The sequence below is a fragment of the Garra rufa genome, chromosome 16 (assembly GCF_049309525.1).
Source record: "Garra rufa chromosome 16, GarRuf1.0, whole genome shotgun sequence".
Classification (NCBI taxonomy): domain Eukaryota; kingdom Metazoa; phylum Chordata; class Actinopteri; order Cypriniformes; family Cyprinidae; genus Garra; species Garra rufa.
Genome location: NC_133376.1, coordinates 33,878,555 through 33,900,121, shown reverse-complemented (window position 1 = coordinate 33,900,121; position 21,567 = coordinate 33,878,555). Strand labels below are relative to the sequence as shown.

Genomic DNA, 21,567 nt, shown 5'->3' with positions numbered 1-21,567 from the left:
ATGTTTCCTTCATTCTTGAAAATCTCGCTCTGGCTGGATTTAATTGTAAAAATACAAGATGACACAATGAACAGTCTCTTAAAGAGGAAAATGTAAAACCATAAAGCATATTGTAAATTATATTTTAATTTATTAGGGAAAGGTGAGACACTTAAAACAGCATACAATGTATTTGATTGGGTTACATTTTATTACACTGTGTCACATTTTTTAGAAGCACATAAAATGCATAGAACTGCATAAAAATTTCACAAGTGTTAAGTTAAAACGTTCTGTGTCACTTCTCTTCTTTTCTTTTCTCCTCTAATTGTGGAAGAGAAAGAGAAGAGAGAGAGAATCAGACAGAGGTATACAATTCTGCTCATACTTGCGGTATTAATACAATGATATTTACATTACCAGTCAAAGGTTTTTCAACAGTAAGATTTTTAATGTCTCTTCTGCTCACCTAGCCTGCATTTATTTGATTCAAAGAACAGCAAAAACAGGAAAATTGAAATATTTTTACTATTTACTATTTTAGATGATTTCTTTTTTAATGCATTTTAAAATGTAATTTATTCCTGTGATCAAAGCTAGATTTTTAGCATCACTACTCCAGTCTTCAGTGTCACACGATCCTTCAGAAATCATTCTAATTTGCTGTTTAAGAAACATTTTTATTATTATCAATATTTGAAAAAGTTGAGTAAATTTTTTTCAGGATTCTTTGATGAATAAAGACCCAAAGATCAGCATTTATCTGAAATAAAAAGCTTTAAAACACTACACCATTCAAAAGCTTGGAGTTTTTTGGGAAATAAATGGAGAGATCAATACTTTTATTTAGCAAAGATGCTTTAAATGTACCAAAAGTGATGATAAAGACATTTATAATGTTACAAAAGATTTCTATTTCAGATAAATGCTGTTCTTCTGAACTGAAAAAAAAAAAAAAAAAACGTCTATGGTTAGCGGTTTGCAACATTATAATGATAAATCTTTTTTGAGAAGCAAATCAGAATATTAGAATGATTTCTGAAAGATCATGTGACTGGAGTAATGAAGCTAAAAATTCAGTTTTGAAACCACACAAATAAATTACATTTTAAAATATTTAAAAAGAAAGCAGTTATTTTAAATAGTAAAGATATTTCAAAATAGTACTGCTTTTGCTGTACTTTGGATCAAATGAATGCAGGCTTGGTGAGCAGAAGAAAAAAAAAATCTCACTGTTTGAAAACTTTTGACTGGTAGTGTATACTGTTATGTATCTGTACAATTAACTCAAACATATAAAGATTAAACATATGCAAACACAAACACATTTAAATTTAAATAATTTGCACACACAAAAAGAATCTCAGAAATAAACTGTGAAGACATTAAATACCAACTTAAATTCTCTTCAGTTCCTCTACGCACGTCTCAAGTTTTTCGTGCAGTGGTCCCCAGTTTTTACACTCTGTAAAAGAAAAGGGTATGCAAAAATATAAAACAAAACATTATTTCAAAACAAAATGAACAAAGAGGGAGAAGTTATCAGAGAAAAATACAAAACATGAAAACTTTAGATACCTGAACGCAAACCCATTAGTTCTTGAATGACCCTCTCAAGTTTTTCTTGGTGTTGCAAGCAGTTAACACAATCTGGGTTGGGGGTTAAAAAGATGGATAGGTTTACATACATTAGACACTGAATAAGAAAATGTACAGCATGAGCTCTAAATTGATAACAGCTATCGAAATTCACCTGGTTCATGTGCTCCTTCAGATGGATGCGCAGCATCACTCTCTACTGTAGACAGAGCAGGTGCTACAGATACAAACACAAGAAATACATCAGAAGATTTAAAATTAAAAAGCCATTTTGCTACAAAGGTTTTGTCTAGTCAAGTAATTTGAAAAAGTCAAAATATTATGAAATGCTGCAAATTATTACCATATATGGCATTATCTTTACTGCTGGTGACAAAGACCATTACTTCCAATCTACTAATAACAGTGTCCACGAATACTGTGGTAGAGAAAACTTTCATCTTATATTAGGACTGTTGAAAGTGGCTCTTAATTGGCCAACTTGACTAAACAAGGACAGAGAGAGAGAAAGAAGTGGACAAGTACATCAAAGGTCTAGTTTGACAAACAGACTCCTCTGAGGTCCTCATTTGGCAGCTTCATTAACTGACTAATAAATCCATGTTTGAGATGGTGAAAACAGTTGATCTAAGATCCATGAAAAGTGTTCAAAGTGATCCTTTTTAATGAACAGAACTTATTTAAAACAGGAATAGTAATTTGCACCGTTTTATAATTCCTTAACTGTAATGTTTGATCAATTTTAATGCAACCCAAATGCAAGAGCATTTCTGTGCTGTGGTATTTTTCCACCTATAATTAATACAGTGCATTCATATGGTGCCATGGATGCCAATGTACCATCTTATAATTGAGTTTAAACAGCTCTATAAAATCTCCATTTCAAAACCAATGAAAAGACTCAATGGGCAGACATGCACACACACATCTCCTTTACAAGCCTGAATTAAAAAGGCTTCGACAACAAGCTCCCAAATGCACCAGTCCTTTCAGCAAGGCTATTACGGTGCACTTCACAAGGATATCAATCAGCCTGGATTACAGCTGGCCAGAAAGCTATCGTGCAAATAAGAAATGTTCAAGACAACTCTTTTAATGACTCATTTTTCTACCCCAGTTTCCTGGGCTTTAGACAAGAATATGGAATTTTTTGCAATAGTGATTTATTGGGAGATATCCTGTTGAGATCTGTCCATGTGGCTTAAGGCTAAGGGTGGCCATTTCCCACATTTTAGAGACTATAATGTTCTTGGATATTGCTTTGATACACCCAAAGCTTAAATTAACATAAAACACGCCATTTATAATAACTATAGTTTTGAATAGGTATAATAAAACCTGAGTGGTATAGTTCAAAGCAACATTAAAAGATTTACCCCTTAGTCTACGGTTTATAGTTAATGCTGTATTAACTTGTAACCCACCACAACAAAATAAATACACTAGAGATATTAGTAGTATAGTTCTGCTTTCAGTAAGGATTTTGTAGTTTAAATGTGTTGCAGACCATTTTAAGGTATTAGAGATATATATGTTATGTGTCAAGTCACTCAGCATTTCTGTAACTGATAAAAATATAAACAAAAAGGACAAATGACCGCACCAATTCTTTTTCTCTTTGCCGATGGCAAACCATCATTGTTCAAGTGCTTTTGGCCCACACTGGGAAGCAGTGAATTCCTCGTCCTCATACCTTTCACAGATAAAATTAAAGGAAATGATGACAAAGCATTACATAAAATCAAGGCCTGTCATTTACTAGGTATAAATTCACATCAAGGAAGAAAAATCACTGTGAAAAGTACCTGGTAATCCTGGCAGTTTATTACTAGGCCGAGTCTGAACGGTTTCCACAGAGGATTGTGTAGTCTGAGGCATTTTGAGAGAAAGTCTTTTCCGGGTCGGTGGTTGTAGTCCTGATGGTTTCATTTGTGGTATACCTGAGCTTGAAGGTTTTGCAACTGCAACCACATTACATCGTACACATAATTGCGATACATATACACAGTATTGACTGTGCAAGAGTCTTAGGCCACAAGTATTTTCACAAGATAAAATGGTAGTGTGTCAGTAGGAAATATCAGTTTACATTTCCATTTCATTTAGCCATTAATTGTAATATTCTAGTTTGATTTTTGTTTGCTTACGTCCTGGGACATAACAATAAGGAGTCTCAAAACAGCCAGTGCTCCACATAGAGATCTGATCTCATCATCATCCAGTCTGTCTGGAATGACATTAAGAAACAGACAAAATCCAGAAGAGCTGTGGCAATGTCTGCAAGATGCTTCAAGAAACCTACCTGCATAGCTATAGTACTGTTAAAAGTTTTAGGCACTTAATGCGAATGCTGTCAAAAATAATGTCATTAAATACACTTTATTTATAAATTAACTTCTATTACCTAAATCAACATTTGGTGTGACTATCCTTTGCGTTTACAGCAGCTTTTGCTCTAGGTATACTCTTACAGCATCTTGGAGACGTTGCTACAGTTCTTCTGGATTTAGTTTGTCTCAGTTTGTTCTGTTTCTTCATGTCATTCCAGCCAGACTGGATGATAATGAGATCAGATCCCTGTGTGGAGCACTGGCTGCCGTCAGACTCCTTATGCAAGCATAAAAAAACCGCACTGGATTATTACATTAATGGCGAAATGAATGTTTGGAAATGTAAACTGATATTTCCTACCGACACGCTACAGAAAAGATAGAAATAACTGACTTTAAAGCATTTTTTTGTGCTAGTGGCCTAAGACTATTGCAAAGTACTATGTACACACAACATAACATTAGTAATATAAAAAAGCAGTTATACATTATTGTTCAGAAGTTTGGGTTTGTTATGCTTTTTATAAAAAATACAGTAAAAACAGTAACCTTGTGACATATCATTACAATTTAATGTTTAAACTTTTTCATTTTTAATGTCAACATGTAGATTTTTCCTGTGACTGCAAAGCTGATTTTTTAGTAGCCATTACTTCAGTGTCACGTGATCCTTCAGAAATCATTCTAATAGTGTTTTCACGACGCGTCATCAATTGGCCATATTGGCGGCACTGAAAGTAAAACAATGCTACTGAACCGAAAGAAATATTTTGCTGATTATTGCTGCTGAAAATAGTCAATTATTGTCATGTTTTGGGCTGTACTAATCAGTTGGACCAGGAAGAACATTTGGAGTACTATAGGCTGCCAAAAGTTATCAAATTAAGCAGATGAGTGCAAAAATCTGAGGAACAAAATGCATTTCCAGGTCAAGAATCTTGACAAAACTCGTTTTTGTTCTTATCGTTTCCAGTCAGGTAGGTGAAATATTAGGCTAATATCTTAAAGGATAACTATTGCCAAAATGCAACCTGGGCTGTTTTTTTGGGGTTTTTTTTACTGTAAACGAGACAAACATATATCTGAAAGCATAATTACGACAAACGAGCCGTTTTTGAGATTGACCGTGATTTCGTTTTGTGGTCAATGGCCGGTGAATGGGAGTACTAGGGGCATACATTTGAGCGCATCAAAAACGATATTTTTACAGCACTAAGAAGGCTCGACACACCATGACACTTTGCTCGAAGTATCGCCTTGGTCTCTACACATGAACTCGAGCATTGAGAACATTGCTTGTGTACACAGAGTTTACTAAAAAGAAAGTTTTTGAACAAATCACTTTCACTGTTTGGGTTTCCGCTCGCGGCCGTCTTGCCAGTCAAGAAGTGTTGATCTCCGAATGCGAATGAATGGACTCCATAGGACGAAATATTAGGCTTATATGACACTATTTTTACAACTAGAAGGTTAATATTGTTTTTCACTTGCGACAAAACAACAAATTAGCCGTGCATTTATATGGAAATATGCTTGAGGAGCTATCCATCTTTACTCTCCTCGCATTCGGAGATCGACACGTCTTGACTGGCAAGACGGCCGCGAGCAGAAACCCAAACAGTGAAAGTGAGTTGTTCAAAAACTTTCTTTTTAGTAAACTCTGTGAACACAAACAATGTTCTCAATGCTCGAGCTCACGTGTAGAGACCCAGGCGATACTTCGAGCAAAGTTTCATGGTGTGTCGAGCCTTCTTAGTGCTGTAAAAATATTGATTTTGATGCGCTCAAATTTATGCCCCTAGTACTCCCATTCACCGGCCATTGACCACAAAACGAAATCACAGTCAATCTCAAAAACGGCACGTTTGTCGTAATTATGCTTTTAGATACAAGTTTGTCTCGTTTACAGTATTAAAAAAAAAAAAAACAGCCCAGGTTGCATTTTGGCAATAGTTATCCTTTAAAAAATACTGTTCACATGTATCTTTACCACCTATTAACTTTAGTGTGTCAAAATATTGCACTCCTGCTTACGAAGTCCTTCTCTATATGATTTACCAGCTTCAACACATTTTTTTTCTGTGGTTTAGACAGCATAAATTAGCAGAACAGCATATTCAGTAGTACATTAACCATGCAATCCATGCTGTTGTGTACATCCGAGTATCGCCAATATGGCCACGCAACCAGGTAACTGACCAAATCGTGACATAAGTGCAAACCCTCTAAACTCAAGAAATATTTATTATAATTTTTGAAAACAGTTTAGCTACCTAAAATTCTAGATGTAAACATCACATCAATTCTTTTAATGAATAGAAAGCTCAAAAGAACAGCATTTATTTGAAACAAAAATCTTTTATAACATTACAAATGTCTCTACTGACGCTTTTGTTCAATTAATGCATTCTCAAAGAATCAGTGATTTAAAAAAAAAAACTGACCTCAAACTTTTGAACAATATTATAATTAAGTTCATGTATGAAATGTGTACAGATGTGTAAAAGCAACTCACCAGCAGTGAAGCTATATCCAGTGACAGAAGAAACCATAGAGGTCTGTTTTAAATAAATAATAATAAAAATTATTAGCACCAGCTGATTGATTTATAGCAAAATAAAGCATTGAGATTCCTACCTTAACAGTGCTAGCTGATGCGGTGTTCTTTACAGGTGCGATGTTCTTCCCCTTATTCGCCTGTACAGTCTTCCTGTTGCCAAGCAGGGTGGTGGATGAAGCGTCAGGTTGTTGCGGGGCCGGCGGCCCTGGGATAGTCTTTGGTTTGACCGGTACCGAGGAGTTCACTGAAGACTGTGGCCTTGGAGGAAGACTGGATTTAGGATAGCTCAGCTTAGAGGAACGCTGCGGAAGCTGTCTTTTGATTAGAGGTTTTGTGGGAGGCTTGTTCTCATTTGCTGGTTCTGATGCACAGGTCGCTGAGACTTTCTGACTCTGGCTCGAGTGCTCAGTCGCCTGCACAGCATCAGTTTTGTCGTGCTTACTTGCACAAACCAGCTCATCGTTCGACGGGGCCTCTATGCTGTTGATCACAGACAGCCTCTTCCTCATAGGTGTGGGCCTCACGTCTCTCATTACCTCAAACCTGGATTCTTTGCCAAAAACGATAGGCGTGGATGTAACCATGAAGCTCGTCTTCATGTCCAGGGTATCATCTAAACAAAAAATACTGTTTCTGCTGATATTCCCTATATCAGAAGAGGGAATGGACTCCGTTTCTGCCAATCTTAGTCTTGATGGTTTGTTGACATGCTCCTCTAATTTAACCTCAGGAGCATTGTCAGGAGTGTCGACAGAGCAAACAAAAGCTGTGGTGCTTATCTCAGCTTCTTCAGGTTCTCTGACTGGTTTAGTGGCATCTACAGAGTTAGAAGCATCATTAACCTGATCAATTAATTCTGGGCTGGAGGGCTTCATTTCAACAGTGGTGTCCTTCAAAACAGGAAGTTCTGGTGGAGTAAGATCAGTGGTTATATTATGTTTAGTCATTTCAGCTGGTTTTGTAGGTTGTTTAACCTCAGCAGAGGGCTGAAGAGGAGCACTGGCTGTTTGCTCCGGAATATCAACAGTAACATTAGCTTTTAAATCAGCCTCCTCCATGTTTTTAGGAGAGATAAAAGTACCTTCCGTTTTTTCTTGTGGCTGGATATCTATAGTTCCTTCAAGCTTTTCTGTAGTAGTGTTTAATGGTGCACTGTTATCAGCAGATGAGTTAGTTTTAGAATGCGTGGCGTCTAGATTAGGAACATCCACGGTTGCATTAACCTCAGTGTCAGGTCCCTCTTTTGGTTCATGTGACTGGACCAGGTCAACTGTGGTGTTTCCTGACTCAGTTTTTATATTGGGAACATCAATAAACACTGTTGAATTAAGTTTAGAGTCAGTCCCCTCCTTTATCTCTTGCGATTCAAAAGTGGTGTTCTTCTCTTTAATCTTGTGTAGATCAACTGTCGCATTAACACCAGCGTCAGACCGCTCTTTCGAGTCTAGGGTCACATTAAAAGTGCTGTTCTTCAACTCTACACTCAATAAATCAGATTTATCTAAAGATGTACTGGATGCTGTGGCATCATTGCAGTCCCCATCTGTTTTGCCTGCTGTTGCACTGGTGATGTCTTTCTCGTTTTCATACTGTGGTGATTTAGTAGACGAGCTTTCATTTCCCGAATGACAGTGCACTCCAAGAGAGCAATTAAGAGCAGAGTCATTGGTAGCCTCTTTTCTCCTTGCTAAAACTTCCTCATCCTTTTTTGTTTGATTTTCTGATGGCGTACAAGCAGTGGAATTCAACACAGTGTCGTCAAAAAGTCCAGACACTTGAGGAAAAGGCTCATCTGCAATTGAAAAGAAACTAGAACACAGATCTGGCAAATTGGTAGGCTGGTAAGAGGAAACAGGTTTTTGATGAGACGATCCACCCAATACATTGCCACCGGCCTGGGCAAGCTTCCGCCTTAGAAAGCTCTCCATTTCAATAGCAGGCGGGTCTCTGAAAGAAATAAAAAGTCTGAAAATAATTATGTAGCTTCCTGGAACCTACTTACTGACAAAAGATGACAAAAGGAAGCATGAGCTGAATTCCTCACTGGTCTAAATTTATCACATTTAGTGTTAAAGAATTCAGATGTGTTACATAAACATTTCTGATAATAATTCTAGGTGTATAACATTACATAACAGATCAAAAATACTACAAGACACGCAGTTTGTAACTGACAACTGCTGCGAATGTTTTGCTATGGTAACACAAATAACCACTGACACGGAAAACTAGCAGTAAGAAACTTCCGAAAAGGAACTAACAAACTTGATACAATTTCTAAACAAATAAACAGATCGTAATCTTTAGAAAACATTATCATCTTCTTACCAGATCTCTAAACAGGCCGAGTGTTTGCTATTTCCGAGGCGATTTGAAAACGGGGTCATTGTAGTCATTGGACGAGACGTTCAGCTCTCAACCTATCAGAGCCACGGTCTGTGTAGCGTCAGAAAAAAATCACAGCGCCCCCCAGTGCTGCCAGTCAGGTACACCAACCAATATTATAGTTGTTTATTTTTTTCTTTATTTATTATTTCTTAACTACTGTGACTTTAACAATAATTAGCAAGTTAAGTTATTAAAAAAAATATATTAATTATTAATGTCATTTCTTATTTTTTTAAACCATTGCTCAGTATTACTGTGTCTCTAAATATTTCTTTCGTTTGAAAATTAAGTCTTGGAAGACACTTAAACCGGCGATAGAATATGAAGTTAAATATTTATTTACAATAAATCGCTACCACAATAGTAGGCAACGCAATTTATTGACTACTAGTATAGCCTACGTTACGCTTTAACATCACAGAAAATCTTAATACTCCTTTTTTACAATATCGTTCATATCCATAAGTAAAATGTCAACATTACATTTTAGCCTGCATGTACTTTGATTGACTTACACTACCAGTCAAACGTTTTTGAACAGTAGGATTTTTTTATGTTTTTTAAAGTCTCTTCTGCTCACCAAAGTCCAAAGTACAGCAAAAACAGTAACGTTTTGAAATATTTTTACTATTTAAAATAACTGCTTTCTATTAGATTTTGAAATGTAATTTATTTCTGTGAATTCAAAGCTGAATTTTTAACATTATTGCTGCAGTCACATGTTCCTTCAGAAATCATTCTAATATTCTGATTTGCTGCTCAAAAAAACATTTATTATGTTTTTTGCAGCTAAGTAGAATTTTTTCAGGTTTCTTTGATGAATATAAAGTTCAGAAGAGCAGCATTTATCTGAAATATTTTTTTTGCAACATTATAAATGTCTCTATCACCACCTTTTAAAGCATCCTTGCTAAATAAAAGTATTCATTTCTATCATTATCATTGTATAGTGTATAATGTTACAAAAGCTTTTTTATTTCAGACAAATGCTGATCTTTGGATCTTTCTATGCATCAGTGATGAACTGATTTAAATATTGATAATAATAATAATAATAATAATAATAATAATAACAACAATACATTTTTCCTGAACAGCAAATCAGCATATACTGGAATGATTTCTGAAGGATCATGTGAAACTGCAGATGAGTAATGATGCTGAAAATTTACCTTTTATCACAGGAATAAATTACATTTTAAAATATATTCAAATAGTAAGCAGTTATTTTAAATAGTAAAAATATTTCACAATATTACTGCTTTGGCTGTACTTTGGATCAAATAAATGCAGGCTTGATGAGCAGAAGAGACTTCTTTTAAAAGCATCACAAATCTAATTTAATTTAACAACCATGATTAATTGCCAGACTTCACAATAGGCTTATCAAATTAATTAAGCAATAAGAATTTTAATTTATTTTGGAAATATGTATGCATTGAAAACAACTGTTTGGAAATGGTTAAAACTGTATAGCAATTTGCTCCACTTTAACTGATGAATGTTTATATGACATCATAGGGCAACTTAGGGAAAAAAGGCACTGTGGACGTAATGATTCCCGCTCTCTCTCTCTCCCTCCCCATTTCCACCACAAAATTAGGATTTGCTATTATTGAACTATTTTACCTTTCTGTTATTCTGCAGTAATGCTTTCCAGTACTGTGTTTTTATGCAAATCACAAAAGAGAAAAAAAAAATCCAAATTCTTCTTTTCAATTTTAACTTTTTTTTTTCATTGAAAACACACACATACAAACTAATTAGAATGTGTATCTAGTCAAAAACAACAAACACGATCAAATATATGATATCTCCCTAAATCACACTTATAATATTGACTTTTGCTAGAAAGAGCTGAAGGCTGAAGAGTTGCATCATGCACCGTGTCCTCCACCGCCCACCGCAATTCTGGGAAAAGGGGTAATGCATTGGAAGGTCCTGTGGGTATTGTAGTTTTTAGGCTTGATCCGTGTCGAGACACTGACACATGCTGAAAAAACTTAAATATGATCCACAGCTGACCTATAAACAACAATGCGTTTACAACTGGGATTGCGTTATAAAATGACTAAATTCAGATAAGGTTGCACAACATCACAGAGGTGGCTTTTCAAAAACGTACATTTAATGTACAAAACTTGCACAAAAAAAATCTAACCATTAAGATTTTAGATAATGGTGATTCTTTATGACAATAACATACTAAAATAGCTTCATCCACCTGATCTTAATAAAAAAAATAAGATCAGGAGACCATGTGGACAGCATGAGGTCAGGAGATCTCCCTCACAGCATTCCACTGGAAATCCTTCAGGGATCTTCATAACAACCTAGAGATCCCAAGCAGGACGAACGCTCACACGCACACATCTTTAGAAACTATTACATAACATTTTACGTGCTCAGTCTTTTTTCGGGATCCCGGTTCCGTCCGGTCGTGTTTACGGTGCGGAACCTATCACATGACTGACTGCAATTCCCATCAATCCTCTTGGCGCATGCGCAATCCGCGTTGTCTGGCAGTGGTAAACAGACGTCAGAAGGGAGTCTTCGCCTCGAGTCAAAACAAAACAAAACAAAACAAGAAAGATCTACGAGGAATAGCTGTTTGTTTATCTCCATTAACAGCGGAAGGGAAGCGATTTCGCGTGAATTTCAACGGACGACCGAGTTGGTGAAGAGAAGCGGGTTTCTTCGACTTTTACCGGAGGGATATTAACTCATAAAAACTGGAGTTGGCTAACTAGGTGGCCGTCTAGTAGTAAAACTACGCTTTCGAGTTTGGTCCCGGAGGCCGAGTGGCCGGCGATTGACTTCAAGAAGCAGACAGTCGATAGCTTTTTTTGGTCTTTTCGAAGAACGCATTTTGGGGGATTTGGGAAGGCTTCAACGGGACGGACACGTTTTGGGCATCGTGTGTAGCTGCGTCTCGAAGAACATGGCAGATGGTGACATGCGCCAGCACACAGCGTGGAGGACCGTGCAAACTTGAACGACAATAACACAGATTTTGTTTATTGTGTGGTAAACCCCGTAAAACCACCCGTTATGATCGAGCACTCCTGAAAGATATTATCTTCGTCTTTTTTTCCACCTTTTGTAAAATATGTAAATTTTTGATCGTTATGATCAATTTAGATTAAGTTTTACTTACTGCTTCTTTTGGCGATTTAACAATCTCTTTTTTGAGTTTGGATGCACTTAGTTCCTTTTAAACCTTTTTAGCTTCATAATGGATCCCGATTAATATCATAACGTGGCTTTGTTGACTGACAGGCAGCTCTGACAAGTTATTCCCATTCACTTGAATTCGTTTACAAGGACAGTATTCTTACACGCACTTAGTTTACAAGAAAGATTAGCGTACGAAGTGATGCTCTCATATTAAGGTGGTTTATTTGTAGTAACGTTAACGTTAAAATCTAATTGCGACATCCAATCAACCATTCGCTGCTATAATAGGAACCAGTGGGAGGTGGTTATTTTAGCAATTACAGCACATGTTTTGATTGGTTTTGCAATTTCACTTACTTAGCTGCCTGAGCTCGATTTTTTTGGACTGTAAAAAGGTGTATAATTATCTACGAAAAGTTCACAGATCGTCCCATCACTCCAGCGGGTCGGTTTTCCTGTGGTAGATGCTCTTGACAATCCAGCTGTTTTGATGTGTAGTGAATTTCCTTTGTTCTTTCCTTTGTCCCTTCTATCCTCGTTCGCTCTATGTAAATCAGAAGGTTTATGTTAGTTACTATTAAGCAGATTATTTGGCCCCTTTAATCTCCAATCTGAGGATTAACTGACGCTATATTGGTGAGTTCAGATTATTACGAATGTGCTCCGTTACGATCTAATTTAGGGAGTCGCGGTTAAATTAGTACTGTGGTGTAATATATTAGGCACGAAACACGTATTTTGTTATAAATAGTAGTACTCTTACGTTTCATCGGCTAGAACCGTGTTCTAGGTAAACTAGCTCACTGAAATCCAGGCTTCCTCTGAAATTATCTGGATTGCATTGCACAATGGAGGATGAAAGCGTACCCCCGATTGACCCAGATTTTGAGCCGCAAAGCAGACCGAGGTCATGTACATGGCCGTTGCCTAGACCCGACATCTCAGCTGTCAAAGCAGGGGGGGGCGACGGCTCAGAGTCTGCCGCTGGAACCCCGCCCGCGGAGGAAGATAAACACGAGCCGCAGCCAATCATATCCGAGCCTGAGAAAGTCGCGGTCTCGGAGGGCGGGGTCGTCGCTGGATTGGGCGGGGCCACGCCCCGGAAAGGCTCTTCCAGGCGTAATGCCTGGGGTAATCAGTCCTACGCAGATCTGATCAGCCAGGCGATTGAAAACTCGCCAGAAAAGCGACTTACTCTGGCGCAGATCTACGATTGGATGGTAAAAACGGTGCCGTATTTTAAAGACAAAGGAGACAGTAACAGTTCTGCAGGGTGGAAGGTACGTCTGAGAAAGTATAGACTAGTAATTATTATTAATAATAATAATCAGGGTTTGAAATTAACCTTTCCACTCACCAGCCATAGCCAAAACAAAAATGTCAGAACTAAAACAATATATATCTACAGGGGGTTTGCACTTGTCACGACTGGATGCTTATCCGGATTCACAGCCATACTGGTGATACTCAGATGTAAACAACAGCATGGATTGCACAGTTCATTTATGCTGTCTAAACCACTGAAAAAAAAAAAAAAAAACATGTGGAAGCTGCTAAATCATATAGAGAAGGATTTAGTACGCAGGGAATGGCGCAATATTTTGACAAACTAAAGTCAATTAGGTGGTAAAGATACGTACAAGCAGTATTAATAAAGATATTAATCTAATATTTCACCTGCCTGACCGGAAATTATGAGAAAAAAAACACAAATTCTGTCAAGATTCTTGCCCTGGAAATCCTGGTTCACTTTGGCAAACAAGCACTTTTTGTTCCTTACAGAGTTTTTTGCACTCTTTTCCTGGATTTGTTAAAATGTTTGGCAGCTTATAGTACTTCAAATGTTTTTCCCTGTCTGACCAATTAGCAATAATTGATCAATTTCAGGAGCAAAATATACAAGTTTCATTCAGTTCAGTGGCGTTGTTTACTTTCAGTGCTGCCAATATGGCGATTGATGATGTGTTGTGAAAACACTCTATATGATAAACTATATATGCATATGCTGAATTGAAACCTCTCCATTGACATCCATCTAAAGTAAGCAAACCTGATATTGTTAAATTACGACCTGAAATATAATTTCAGAACACAAGAGGGCATATTTGACATCTGTATCCATCTTTTTCTTCAACGCTGAAGTAAGCTAATGGGTGACACTTCCGGTTCATTTGCCACTATTGGGAAATATCGAGAATAACAACAATGTGCTGTAAATGGTAAAACTGTTTGCACTACATAATTAAGGCAATTCAATAAAATAAAATGGTAAGACACACCATTTTGCAATATCAAGCCGCAAAACTAGCCGTTTTATACAGCTAAAAGTTGTTGGACGCTGTTGAAACCGGAAGCCAGCTGCATAAAATGTACAAAAGGCCGGGCCCACTCTTACATGTAGAAAAAGGTGAATACCAACATGTGAAAGTCTTGGATATGGGTCATTTATCATATGACAAACATCTGAGGAGTGAAACAATGTTTGTGCTGGCATGCAAAGTTGACATGGCGATACTCGAATGTAAACAACAGCATGGGAAAATGTGTGGAAGCTGCTAAATCATATAGAAAAGGATTTAGTAAGCAGGAAAGGGGCGCAATATTTTGACAAACTAAAATCAATTAGGAGGCAAAGATGCGTACAAGCAGTATTAATTAAGAAATTACTTCACCTACCTGACTGGAAATAAGAACAAACACAAATTTTGTCAAGATTCTTGCCCTGGAAATCCTGGTTCACTTTGGCCAATAACAAATGCCTTTTGTTCCTCAGACGTTTTTTTGCACTCTTATCCTTGATTTGTTATAACTTTTGGCAGTCTATAGTATTCCAAATGTCTTTCCTGGTCTGACCGATTAGTAAAGGCCCAAACATCACAATAATTGATCATTTTTTATCAGGAAAATATGTGAGTTTCATAGCGTTGCTCACAGTGGTTGAATAGCGGGTGTTAATTTCAAACCCTGATCGTAATATTTTCAATTCTTTAAAGCTTGTTATGCAGTAACATTTAAGAATTGATTTATTTTTGTTTTAGAACTCCATTCGCCACAATTTATCTCTCCACAACAAGTTCCTGCGAGTGCACAATGAGTCGACTGGAAAGAGCTCTTGGTGGATGCTCAACCCTGAAGGCGGCAAGACCGGCAAAGCCCCTCGTCGCCGCGCTGCCTCGATGGACAACAGCAGCAAACTGCTTAAAAGTCGTATGCGAGCAAAGCAGACTAAAAACAAGGCTGGAGCAGCTGGTGGCTCTGGAGGTGCCCTGCAGGGTGATGGTGCTTCCGGCACCGGCGGTGCTGACAGTCCCGGGCCCCCGGGTCAGTTCGGAAAGTGGGGAGTGAACAGCAGCAGCCCTTCCTCTCGCGGCAGCCTGGACGACCCGGACATGTGGACAAGTTTCAGGCCACGTACAAGCTCTAATGCTAGCACTCTGAGCGGGAGGCTTTCTCCCATTGCCACGGGGCAGGAGGACGAGGATGATCTACCTGAGGATGGCCTTCTTGCTGGCTATTCCACAGGGAATCTTCCCCCAACACTAACTGAGACGCTAATGGAAGAACTGGATTTGATTGACGGGCTGACTTTAATGACTGGGCCACAAGGTGGTGCGAGCCCAAGCACAGCTCCTCCCGCCCCACCTCAGCCTTTGCCCTCAGCGTCCACCCTGCTGCCTCGAGGGCCCAGCTTTCCTTCATTTCGGCAGCTGCAGCCAACAAAGGCTACACAGGGATCCACTCCGCCAGGACCGCAGGGCTCAATTCCACCCAACGCTGGATCTAGCACAAGCCCATCGAGCTTTGGAAACTCCCTCTTCAGCCCTCTGCCTGGTCCTGGTCACAGTGGTTTCAGCACTCACGTGCCCTCCAGCCTCGAAGCTCTCCTGACCTCCGATTCGCCCCCACCCAGCGATGTTATGATGACTCAGATGGATCCTCTCATGCCGAGCCAAGGAGGTGGCGGGCTTTTGGGGCTCGGGGGATCTATGTCCAGCAACCAAGCTAAGGCAGGTCAGATGTTGCTGAGCAAAGGCATTGACACAAGCACAGTGGGGCAGATGAGCCTCCAGCCTCAACCACAACTTCAGCACTCACAGATGGGCTTTGGAATGATGCACTCGGCCATGAGCCAGGAACCGCCTCAGCTTGTGACTATAAAGACCCAGCATCAGGTGCCAGGCGCTGGGATTCTCCAGCACGGAGCTGTTCCGTCACCTGGTGGGAACGGAGGCCTGCAAGGTCTAGGCCAGTTTGCAACACCGCCCTGCTTCATGCCCTCCCAGGACCGTCTGCCTACAGACTTGGATATCGATATGTTCACCGAAAACCTGGACTGCGATGTGGAATATATTATCAACAGCGATCTTATGGATGGAGACCTGGTTGACTTCAACTTTGACCCTATCATACAGGGTGGACAGGGCTATACTGGGCCATCATCCACACAGAGCTCCTCCCACAACTGGGTGCCCAGCTAACTCAATTATTAAAGATGAGAACAGGTAATGCATCTTTTGAAGGGATAGCTCTTCCAAAAAATGAATTTACTCATCCTCATATTGCTCCAAACCCATCTTATTTTCTTTATTTATTCGTTATTTTAGCAAAAAAAGAGGAGTCATAGGAAATGGATGTTATTTTTTATTTAATACTGTCCTGAATAAGATATTTTACATAAAAGATGTTTACATATTGTCCACAAGAGAAAATAATAGTTGAATTAATAAAAATTACCCTGTTCGAAAGTTTACATACACTTGATTCTTAATACTGTGTAGTTACCCTTTTTTTTTCTTTTTTTTTTTTTAGTGATCTTTGTTCAAGAGTCCCTTGTTTGTCCTGAACTGTTAAACTGCCCGCTGTTCTTCAGGAAAGTCCTTCAGGTCCCACAAATTCTTAGATTTTTCAGCATTATTGTTTATTTGAACCCTTTTCAACAATGACTGTATGAGTTTGAGATCCATCTTTTCCCACTGAGGACAACTGAGGAACTCATATGCAACTATTACAGAAGGTTCAAACAGAAGCTCACATATGCTTCAGAAGGAAAAATGATGCATTAAGATCATTAAATTTGAAGATCAGGGTTAAATGGAACTTATCTTCTGAGAAACATTTAAGTATCTTCTGTAGCTTCTGTTGGGCAGTACTAAATGAAAACAATATGATATTTAGGCAAAATTAGACAAATGTAAACATCCTCATTTTGTTCAAAAGTTTTCACCCCTGGCTCTACATGCATTTTGTTTCCTTCTGGAGCATCAGTGAGTGTTTGAACCTTCTGTAATAGTTGCATGAGTCCCTCAGTTGTCCTCAGTGTCAAAAGATGAATCTCAAAAATCATACAGTCATTGTTGAAAAGGGTTCAAATATACAAAAAACAAAGAATTTGTGGGACCTGAAGGGTTTTTCTAAAAAACAGTGTGCAGTTTAACTGTTCAGGACAAACAAGGGACACGTGAACAACTATCATTCAGGTAACAACACAGTATTACGAATCAAGTTTATGCATACTTTTAAACTGTGTCATTTTTATAAATTCAGCTATTATTTTCGGTTGTAGACTATACATAAACAAATTTTATGTGAAAAATCTTATCTAGGTCAGTGCTAAATAAAAAACAACATGCTTTTTTTATGATCCCTCTTATTCTGTTTAAATAATTAACATTTTGCAGATTCTACAAGGTGTATGTAAACTTTTGACTTCAACCATATGTTTCTTTCTATCTCCAAATATGTTCATCATTTTTCCTCATTTATTTTTTGTTTTTACAGGATTGTCCCCCATTCGTAACACAACTTTGAAAACAGATGTGGCGCACTGCCTGAACATACTCTCAAAATTTTGCCTCTGCATTTGCCATTGTACCTCAAATACATAAACTGCTTCGGCTAAGGACGACACATACTTGGCCAAGAAGTCTTGCGTCAGATTCTCAATTAGTCGACGAAATCAAACCTCACACATGTCAAGTGCCAAGAGTGTGCTGTTGGACACAGAGAACATGGTCTTGAAACATATTTTCTCTTTTCTTTTGTCGTATACATGCAACATTTGTTTTTTTTGTTTTGTTTTTTGGAAGTTGCTGTTTTTGGCCAATCTTGGACTAAAGCAGCACACCTAATAAACAGCTGATCGCGTTTATTACATTTATGCCTATGACGCGTAGCGCAAGATGGAGATGGTACTCCTCCTTGATCTTCTTCACTCTGATAACGGAACTCATTCGGCCGGGAGGATCAAACTCAAACTTGCAGCTTTTCTTGATGTGAACGTTTGTGTGTTGAACAGCAGTGGAGAAGTCCGGGCAGCCAAGATCGACAGAGCGACTTCCACAGCTGACCTGACATTGAGCACGAAAACAACATGGCACCACAGGAATGTTAAGTTGAGAACAACGTCGAGTGGCGACGGTTTCGCCGACCACAGAGCACGGCTGAACTGTTAAGGTGTGCTCTGTTTTATGGTATGAAGCATCAACGTTTCAAGGTGGTTTGATGACGCTGTGGTGTTCGATGTGCAATTAGTTTGGCTTTTATAACCTCTGCTCTCACATCAGAGGCTGATAAATGAATGATGATTTAACTGTCCGCTCTTAAGTGTTTGTTAGTGATAACAACAGTATGAAGAAATCTGATTTTCCACAGGGCATTTTGATGCATTTTTAATCCTGCCAACAGGTTAAATGGTATAGTGTTATTGTTGGAAACTGTGCCCTTTTGCAGAATGCAATATCTGAAGATTTTTGTGTGTGTGTGTGTGTGTGTGTGTGTGTGTGCAGGAGGGTGTGTGTGTACATTTGTGTGCGTGCAAATATGTTTAATGCTCCCGAAACTTGATTCCAACACACTGACAACAGAATTCAAGGTTACGCTGAATCATTTCAAGTTTGTTCTCGGAGTTATACGCAAGTTTGAAGCGAATCTTGAAGAAACGTGGCTACAATAATGAGACGTTATGGTTCCTCCGGCATGTTTGACTGTGTCCACAGACGCACAGAAGAAAAAACTATTTTCTCATTTTCAGTTTTTCATAAACAGCACTACTCATTTTATAAAAAATGTTATTAAAGAACAAAAACAGTTGGATATATATATTGACTATAATTCTAATTTAGATTGGGGCGTTATCGTTAACAGACTAATAAGAAAACATGCTGTTAATGAGCTTTTTTTTAATCTGAGCAGATCATTTTTAACGGTCATTTTCTATGTAATCTTTTATTTTTGTAAAAGATGAAATGCATATAGATTTTATACAATAACCAAAGGAACACTAAGAACTGCATGTAGGATGGATGGATGCATTGCAGTGCGGATAAGCTTTACAAAACCCTTCTGAAAAATTGGTGTTTGAAAAATCCAGTTTGTTCGATTGCATGAAAACTGAAAAATGTATACAAATCTTAATTCGCTAGGTTGCTTTTCTAAACGTCTAATCATTTATATCATCGCAAAACGTGAGACTGGTCCAACCGAAAATGATTCATGCAATGTTTCACTCTCAGGGTTATGAACAATAATAATTAAACAACTTCTAGAAGGAAGTAATGAGATAATCACGTTATGACTTCAACGCTCATGGCCTTTTCTAAATTACGAACGTCATTTATGCAAGCCAACGTCACGTAGATGTTTTAACATTGCAGAAATATATCTAATGTCGCAGTTTATTATGAGAGATTTATCTAATGTATGCATTTGTAGACTTCCTACGAAACTTTGTAAACTGCCAATGAACACTATAGCATGTCGCTCCAGAGAAAACCACACAGTTTTAAAGCCCTTTTGTACCTTTTCTGTAATTGAAAGGTTGACTTTTATTTAATTATTGTTTCAGGTGGTTTAAAAACCAGCATTCTGAAGTTTTTTTGATGTATAAATTGGCTTTAATTTGAGAGCTTGACATTAGTGACTCTTATCACGTCGATGTAATGGTCTGAGCGCATTAGATTAATTGTTAAAGTGCTCTCTCATTACAGAGGAATAATTTTATCCTATTCATTGGTGCTAGATATTAAATATGACAGTTAAAGAGGGCCATATTTGATTGGTGCATATGTAGATATCAGGGCCTTTAATAATTTTATGCAACGCATATTCTTAATGTAGAGAAGAGAAATTGACCTGTTTTAATTCCCAGACTCAGTTTTTGTATATTATAAAAGAAGCTGTGAATGGGGAGGGAGGGGCTTGGCCGTCTCACCACATATTGTGTAACAGTGCACCTCACCATTGGTGTAATGTTTGATATATAGCGATTGATGCTTTTCAATCAACCGTTTACATCGATGTGCTTGTCTTTTGGGGCATCTTTTCTGATGTTTTTATGTTTGTACATGTAACGCAGCTCCTGTCTAAGAGTGATTGTTATACCTGCATGGTACATCTTTCAGAAAGGGCTTCAGGGCTGACAGTCACCTTTGACATTTATGTCATTTGAGTGTTGATTTGGAAGTGATTTCATTGGCTTTGTTTAATTTCTCAAAGTACAGATGTTGAATATTGTATTCGTCCCATCAGACAGACGTCACAGGGCTGCTGCATGAAATGCAGGAATTCCACACCTTCCCTCTTTCCAAATCACTCTCACTTTCCTTTGTTTGATATTAGCCTTCTCTTCCTTTAGTAGTCATTCTTTTAGTTTCCTGTACTTTTCTAAGAGAGTTTGCTAAGTATCCCAAGTTGATAACACAGGACATTAGTTTATGCTCTGGGTTGGGTTTTTTCTCTCTTTTGTTTTGGGTTATGGCGGGATGTAAAACTGACGAGTTGTGCATAGCCAATATACTGTATATGTACTTGATTGCTTTTTTTCCCCCTCGATCAATTTATTTTGTCCCCCCATATTTTGTTAGTCAGAGGTCATTGGAAGCAGTTCAACATAATAGAAATAAACCTAATCTGTTTAACGCAGACTGTTTTGTTGAGTTCATTTTGTCACATTGGCCATTCATTTGAGTTAAACGGAGGTGCGAGGCATTCGTTAAATTCAGAACAACTAATTAAGTAGTAGTAAACATTGTTCACACCATTATATACAGTTGAAGTCAAAAGTTTTCATACACCTTGCAGAATCTGCAAAATGTTGATAATTTTGCCAAAATAAGAGGGATCATACAAAATGCATGTTATTTTTTATTTGGTTCTGACCTGAATAAGATATTTCACATAAAAGACATTTACATATAGTCCACAAAATAATAACATAAAAATGACCCTGTTTAAAAGTTATACAAGTACTTTTTTACAGTTCTTTCCAGCAATGACTATGATTTTGAAATCTTTTTGCATTGAGGACGACTGGGGAACTCATATGCAACTATTACAGAAGGTTCAAATGCTCACTGATGCCCCAGAAGGAAACACGATCCATCGAGAGCCGGGGAGTCAAAACTTTTTGAATTTGAAGATCAGGGTAAATTTAGCTTATTTTGTCTTCTGGGAAACAAGTATCTTCTGTAGCTTCTGAAGGGCAGTACTAAATAAAATAAAAACATGATATTTAGGCAAAATAAGAAAAACTTACAC

At 37.9% G+C, this 21,567-nt stretch overlaps 2 protein-coding genes across 2 annotated transcripts; one reads left to right on the top strand and one right to left on the bottom strand.

The window, feature by feature from the left end:
- Positions 1–959: 959 nt before the first annotated feature.
- Positions 960–8,409, bottom strand: LOC141288793 (uncharacterized). Its single transcript, XM_073820963.1, has 7 exons — positions 6,546–8,409; positions 6,424–6,466; positions 3,384–3,539; positions 3,182–3,271; positions 1,733–1,795; positions 1,558–1,629; positions 960–1,444 (listed from the first exon to the last, which is right to left on the bottom strand). Exons 1-7 carry the CDS (start codon positions 8,394–8,396, stop codon positions 1,377–1,379), a joined length of 2,343 nt encoding a protein of 780 aa, XP_073677064.1. The 5' UTR covers positions 8,397–8,409; the 3' UTR covers positions 960–1,376.
- A 2,978-nt stretch (positions 8,410–11,387) lies between these two features.
- Positions 11,388–20,954, top strand: foxo4 (forkhead box O4). The gene is made up of 3 exons (XM_073820573.1): positions 11,388–13,313; positions 15,072–16,535; positions 17,812–20,954. The coding sequence occupies exons 1-2, from the start codon at positions 12,882–12,884 to the stop codon at positions 16,509–16,511; spliced, it is 1,872 nt and encodes a 623-aa protein (XP_073676674.1). The 5' UTR covers positions 11,388–12,881; the 3' UTR covers positions 16,512–16,535; positions 17,812–20,954.
- The last annotated feature ends 613 nt before the right edge of the window (positions 20,955–21,567 follow it).